We start from the raw sequence: 6,976 nt of genomic DNA, 5'->3' as shown, positions 1-6,976 counted from the left end.
TATACTATAAATAACTATAATTGAATTATAGATATTTTGCCCATTGGCTCATATTTTCTTTACTTTAATGTTAATGGACCTTACAATTTCACATTTTAGAATGTATGTATAACAAAATTGTAGAAGTAGGGTGAAATTTATGAGAAATTGAAAAGATCAAGAAAAAACATATTTGATACTTCGTGAAATTTGAACATCAGAAAATTTACAAGATATTTATGTATGTTTTAACATTAACACTATCAGTTCTTTCACTGTATTATTATATTATACTCAGAATAAGGATCATTATATTTTAACCCTTTCGCTGCGGCAGATTTTAATACGTAACGTGCATGGCACCCGGTAGATGTTCAATCGCAGCCGCAAAATCTTTTGTTTTGACCGTGTGAAAGTTAAAAATTTGGTTTCAAAATTTTTAAACTTAAACAATTTTTAATTCGTAAAAGTTAAAAATTTGTTTTGTTGAATTAAAACGTAAGTGTGCAAAGGATAAAATTAAGATGAAAGTACGATTAAACGTGTCATCAGCAAAGTATAAGCAAATTGTCAAGGCGCCAACAGCAATGAAAGGGTTAAATGGTGTTGCAGAGCATGCGAACGTTAGAGGACACGTGGAAATGTGTGCCGGATTACGAAAACGATATATTATTTCCTCTTCCCTATTAACACCGAATCATCAATTTTGGCTCAAGATAAATATAACATAACTAGCATCGAGGACGATTATCATTGTAGTTTTATAAGTCGTAATAAACGTAATTTAAAATACCCCAACTTAATGTTATTACATCTACATTACATACACAACAAATTGGCGATAAGGATGGGATTGAGGTATTGAAGAAAAGTGTAGTTAAAAGTTAAAAGTACACTGTAAATGCATACATTGTTTCTTGTGCCCATTCGTGAATGTGTGATAAGTGGACGAGATAAAGAACTTACGTATGTACAAGGAAAAAGGACTTAACTGTTGAAATCACAAAGGTGACAAAGGTCCACGCTGTTGAAATGAACACCTGTGAATAATTGTACCAAAGAATTATTCGTGCAATGCGAAGGAAATTCGTGTCTCCGTCGTATATTCGTCAGTGTAATGACTTCGTGGAAGTTCAAGGAGCACATCCTGATCATGTATATACCGGGTGTTCCAGTTTTTACGATCAAACTTCTTCAAACTTTGTCAGTATTTTCTATGTGTATATATAAGAAAAAATTGTTATATAAACATAGGTCGTTCAAAGCTTTTTTAAAAAGTTATAACAAAAATGCGAAATACGAAGGGAATGCTAATGGATGTGCGGTTGCTTCCTCAATTATTCCTCAATTAGTATTAACAAATTATTCAATTGTTCTCTCCTGACACCGACAATAGCTAATAAAATGCAAAATTATAGGCAAATTTGGTAGCCATTGTATAAACAGTGACTAATTTTTTTAATATCATATGTGACAAGTAAATTTTATTTTAGATATTGTGAAATAACGGTGTCAATGATTTTACTATTATATTCATCGAAAACTTGATGATTGTTAAGTTTGGTATTTTCAAACATGGCGATCTTACGCGGTTGTTTGAACCAAATTTGAAACGAAGATGTAAAAATTACATTCAAAATTAAGATGACAAATAAATAATCTATTAAAAAGCACAGAATTTTACAGCTTATTTGCACGTAGATATTTTGAAATTTATCTAGTACAATTAGCTATAGCAATTTCAAACAATGCAGTCCTTTTCTTCTTTTTCTTTTTTTAAATTATTTATTTTCTTCCTTTTATATTGTTGAAATCAATTATATAATTATGAGTATTGGTATTATTAAAAAACAGATTTATAATGTGCTACCACTTATAGTGCATTCGAACTATCGTAGGAATTGAAGTAATAGTAGGTATTGTATAATTGAAGTGATTAAGCGTTTATTTAACTATTAGTTTGTTTAAGTATTTGCTAAACAATTAGTCCATTCTTTCACTTCCGTCTTACGTAAAATTCATAATTAACGTAATTAGTATTTTTAAAATCATTTTAAATTTTAAATAATAATATTATGAAGCAAAATAACATTCCTTTAAAAATACATTATTTCAAACAATGTCAGTATCGAAAGTGTTCAAGTTCACTTCAACTTGTTTAACACATACAACGTAATTAACATATTTCGTAAAATTATTTAATCATCTCGATTATATCTTTTCAATGAATAGAAATTTTTCTTCCATCAATCAAATCAGTTGTTTTTAATTAGCCAAGGAATCATTTGTTAGGAAATGAATCGAACGAAACATACGCTAATTTCAGCTGCTAATTTACGTTTCATTAAGTGCACACATTACCTAGTGTAAACTAGAATAGAACTCCACAAAAAGAGATTAAGAAACTCTACGCACGGCCATCCACATTGTTCGTAATAGGCAGGAAAGTTGAAGTATATACAGGGTGTCCCAATTTTTTCCGATCAGATTTTGTCAGTATGTTCTGTAGGCATAAGTAAGAAAAAAGTGTTATATAAACATAGGTCGTTTGAAGCTTTATCAAAAAGTTATAACAATAATACGAAATAAGAAGGAAATGGTAACAAATGTGAGGTTATGATACAAAGTAAGAATAAATTAACGATATGCACATCTAGCCTGTTTATGCAAGATGCATTTACAATCTGAGGTCGTCGAAGACGTTGAATATAACTTTTGCCAGTGCCATTCTTGTCTTGTATCATAGTAATCACAAGATCGTTACCATTCCCTTCGTATTTCCTACTTTTGTTCTAACTTTTTAAAAAGCCTACAAACGATTTATATTTATATAACATTTTTTTCTTATACCCATAGAACATGGCAAAGTTTGGCAAACTTGGCAAAGTTTGATTGAAAAGAACTGAGACACTCTGTATATAGTCAATGGAAGAAATATAGCGAGATCGTAAATTAAAGCGTTAAGTAACAACACAAATTAATGCAGTGATACTACCCAGGGTCGCGTACGGCATTTTATAGTTTGCGATTCAGTCTGAATTAAAGCTAAGGCACACTTGATACAGCCCTGACTGAGATTTCGAAGATTTATCTTTGCAGATTTCTGTCGATTTGCCGGAACATGCTAACTTTAACGCTTATATGAACTTATGATCTCGCTATATTTCTTCCGTCGACTATACTTGTGCAGAAAGAAGAAAGAGAGATGACCTGAATCAGAAGTTCATTGACCTTTGACACTGACTCGCGTATTTACATGACATCGGGAGCACGAAGAGAAGCATAGAAGTAGGGATAAACGGAAAATGGCAGAGAAAGGGAAGAGTGGTTGCCTTAACCTTGACCCAGACAATCCTTCGGTTCTGTCATCCCTCGCTGCGTTCACAAAAGATACATTCTTTGTCTCTTTCGCTGTTTTGCCTCGCTTGCCATAACTTTTTCCCTCTCTTTTCGCTTATTCTCTATATTTGCCCTCTGTTATTCGTGTTCTCTTTTTTCAGTACGCTCAGCGCGTTTCGTTGCTTCTTTCTCTCTCTCTCTCTATATATATTTCACTGTCTCTCGTACGGAAAAAGCCGACACGCGATCAATGCTCGACGAGGGGGCTAGCTGCTCGAAATATGTAGATAAGGAGAAACTTCTAAATATTAAAGGAACATTTGCCCTGGCTCTGAGCTTACCCTCTGTCTTCTGCGAGCAAGGGATAAAGAGTCGTCCGTTTCTATCATTATGGATTTTTCCTTCGTTGTCTATTAATTCGTTTATATCTTCTTTTTCTTCTTTCGTTTGTTTGTTTTTATTTATTTCGCTTACTCATCGCGTACGTAAACGGTTCCGGTCAAGAACTTATTCATTCAGAAATTTCTCTCTTTTTCTCCTATTTATTTCGCCTTAGCATTTGCCTTAAAGTCTTAGTTTAAATTTCGCGGTTTAATTATTTCGGTGGATGAAAAATTATTTTCTATTGACAATGTACTTAATAAAAATAATACTTCTAAGCTGCTACTTTAATGATTAAATCGTGTTTTTCGATAGTTTTTAAACTAGTGAGGGGTACAAATAAATGCAATGTATAATGTAATAATAGTATTGAATAAATATGCTATTGTTTGTATTGTTTGAGTAATTTCTATTGTTTATCGTGTCTGCTCTGTGTATTAGTTAGGTAACAGTGATAGTTTCAATTACAATAACTTCGAAATTAAAAGTTAATCTCGAAAAAAATATTTAGAGTGTTTTAGGAAATTAGAAATGTTTCAGAATTACCATTCAATATCAATTACCTTATCAATTTTTTTTAAATTAAAACAACTTTTCACGTAAGTTACTTAATTAACAGAAGTTAACAACAACATTTGCTAAGGATTAATTAATATAATTATGACAGTCAGCTAATTCTATTTTTTTTTTAAAGACAATTGGATTTTTGTTAAATTTTTACTTTTCACATTTGAAGAGGATGAAATTCAAGCAATACTTATTAGTTCCGTAAATGTTGCTTCGAATGTATGTGTATCATGTAATTTTATTTTTAAAGCCATACAATGAACAAACATTGACGGAACATTACTACGTGTAATTTGAATTTCTAATCTGAAGAAAGTTACGAAAGGAATAACAAAGTTTTCGTAGCTTGAATTTTCTAGAATTGTAGCACAAAGTATAGACACAGACGAGGTACGAAATAGACTTGTCACCTTATAGCACTTCGTGTTTTATGTTCTGAAATACCGATCGTGCAAAAAATCAGAGGTTTTGTTATGCCCTCTATGATTTAGAGCGGTGAGTTTAGACATTATATTCAATCCAACCACTAAAAATGGAAAAGTGGACAGATATAAAAAGATTCTTTTTTCTTAAATCTCCATGTAAAGATACATATTTTAACGTCCACAGGCTTCTTTGCATAAGGGCACTTACGAATCTGTCAAATTCCCCATGGGAGTGGTTCTAACGGTGACCACCAGATGTCTCATCGAAATCTCTACAAATCTCTAATTTTCTTACAAGTCTAAAAAAGTTCCACAATCCTCATTCCTATATGTATACTATACTACATATCTTAAGACTTACTTATTGTTAAATGAAAGAGTTGAATTTTGGCAACAGCACGGAATTTCTTCTAGGTTTTAACCACTTCAGTCTTTTGACCGTTACAACTGAATTTTGGTTTACCCTTTGAATGGCGAATTTTATGATATGGCTTCAGGCTATTGAGGACAAGAGAAACGACATTCAAAAGCTCTGGGTTGTAAACCCACCTTTTTTTCGCTAGGGCATAATTTAATTCTCGAAATGCATGCCAATAATAAAGTCCTAATTTCAAAAATAGTCTCTTTGGCACGTCCGTGTCAAAAACTGCTGCTTTAATAATTAGAATGACAGATTGCCACTAAACATCCATAAACTATAGTAGAGTATGTAAATACACATGCAGTCCACAGATCCCTCGACCGTATTTTTTGAGCAATTTGACAAAAGGTTTTAATGCAATGATTTGAATGAGATGTGATTAATTATTCATCCTGGAACTAAATATAAGTAACACATAATTATGACGTTATTGTAACACGGTTATAACATAATTTAAATTGAGCAAAGACAAAAATACTTTTTAACGATGGCTTTAATTTTGGAGGTGTATCGAATAATACGAATTCGTAAAATTACTATAAATAAAAACGATTTTATTATATGTATTCATTCATTCATCAGTTTCACAGAATTGTCTTGGGATGTAAATCAGTTACCATCACACATTCACACACATTTCTTGAGCAGCATAAATTATTGTGATCCAGTCGACAGTAGTGCTAACAGTGCACTTGTCACGCTCACGGAAAGTATGTAATTTACAGCTGGAGTGAATGTCTTCAGAATGTAGAATGAAGATACAATTACAAGTGCTAAGAATAAGGTATTGTTATAGAAGATTGAGAATGTTGTTGCTTCATAATCAGCTACCTCATTTTTCTTCCACAAAATCCTAGAAATTTGACCATGTTACAATATAGTATTAAATGCAGTTTGAACATATCGTATATTTAAGAATCTTTAAGTACCTCTCATCTTTTTCCTTCTTGCTCATCTTCTTATCTTCTGCTAACTTTCTGCTCATTTCTCTTGTCACTGCATCTGCCCTTTTCACTGCAATCTGAAAAAAGCATACAATTTCACTTCAGAAAATAAAAAAATTATAAACACATCACTTTATTTGGGGGGTTTATTATCCATTTACATTACCTTATGTTTCAACACAAATTTGGTATTTTTATATGCTAGGGCAAGCGCGTATGTGCTAGCTAATGTGATTAAAACGAAGGAAATTAAATTGGCGTAGATGTTGATCAAGTGAATTCTCCAGAAAAGCCCTGTAACGAAAGGATAGAGGTTAACTTTGAAAAAGTGCAACTATTATGTAAATATTCATTTCATCGCAAACCTATAATATAAACATATACTAAAATGGATCGTAGCATTTACAAATATTAATGTAACAATAATATCAATCATATTTGTGGAATTTCCAACATGCTGTACTCACAGATGGGGATCGCCGAAACAATGAAAGCATTTCCGTAAAATAACGCCGATGACTTGGTTGATACGTTTCGTGAAAAGTCTTGAAGAAGAAGCTCTTCTTCTTTGGTAAATGCTTTCGATTTTCCTGACATTTTTCGTTCCGTTCTCTCAGATACTTTCAATTTGTTCCACACAACTATCAGACTGCTTCGCCGTGAATCGAAAATCTTATTACCTTTATGCGCATGCGCAGTGGTGGACTGTGTGGAGATCTGTGTGACAACGTGTCCGTGCAAACGTCATTTCAATGGGAGAAGAAACTCTGCCATCTAATACAATTTCTTTTAAGTTCTTTATCATGCCTCATTCGGTTATGAAGTATTCTACTTTATTTCTTGCTCATTCTACAGATCGATAAATCAAATATGAGGTTTCAGTACAGACGACGTACACGATAGACCTTTCATCTTATGGG

At 32.4% G+C, this 6,976-nt stretch overlaps 1 protein-coding gene across 1 annotated transcript; it reads right to left on the bottom strand.

The window, feature by feature from the left end:
• Window positions 1–5,714: 5,714 nt before the first annotated feature.
• LOC108579818 (translocon-associated protein subunit gamma-like) lies at window positions 5,715–6,749 on the bottom strand. Its single transcript, XM_017943437.1, has 4 exons — window positions 6,524–6,749; window positions 6,223–6,350; window positions 6,042–6,133; window positions 5,715–5,965 (listed from the first exon to the last, which is right to left on the bottom strand). Exons 1-4 carry the CDS (start codon window positions 6,651–6,653, stop codon window positions 5,767–5,769), a joined length of 549 nt encoding a protein of 182 aa, XP_017798926.1. The 5' UTR covers window positions 6,654–6,749; the 3' UTR covers window positions 5,715–5,766.
• Between the last annotated feature and the right edge of the window lie 227 nt (window positions 6,750–6,976).

Source organism: Habropoda laboriosa, unplaced genomic scaffold (genome assembly GCF_001263275.1).
Source record: "Habropoda laboriosa isolate 0110345459 unplaced genomic scaffold, ASM126327v1 scaffold39, whole genome shotgun sequence".
NCBI classification, from domain to species: Eukaryota; Metazoa; Arthropoda; class Insecta; order Hymenoptera; family Apidae; genus Habropoda; species Habropoda laboriosa.
The sequence above is the reverse complement of the archived record's forward strand: the minus strand, read 5'-3'. Positions and strand labels throughout refer to the sequence as shown.

Coding starts and splice junctions, on each gene's coding strand:
- LOC108579818 (XM_017943437.1), bottom strand. CDS start 6,653: ATGTCAGGAAAATCGAAAGCATTTACCAAAGAAGAAGAGCTTCTTCTT. Junction 6,351..6,523: donor TGTTTCGGCGATCCCCATCT/GTGAGTACAGCA, acceptor CTTTCGTTACAG/GGCTTTTCTGGAGAATTCAC. Junction 5,966..6,041: donor AAGAAGGAAAAAGATGAGAG/GTACTTAAAGAT, acceptor TCAAATTTCTAG/GATTTTGTGGAAGAAAAATG.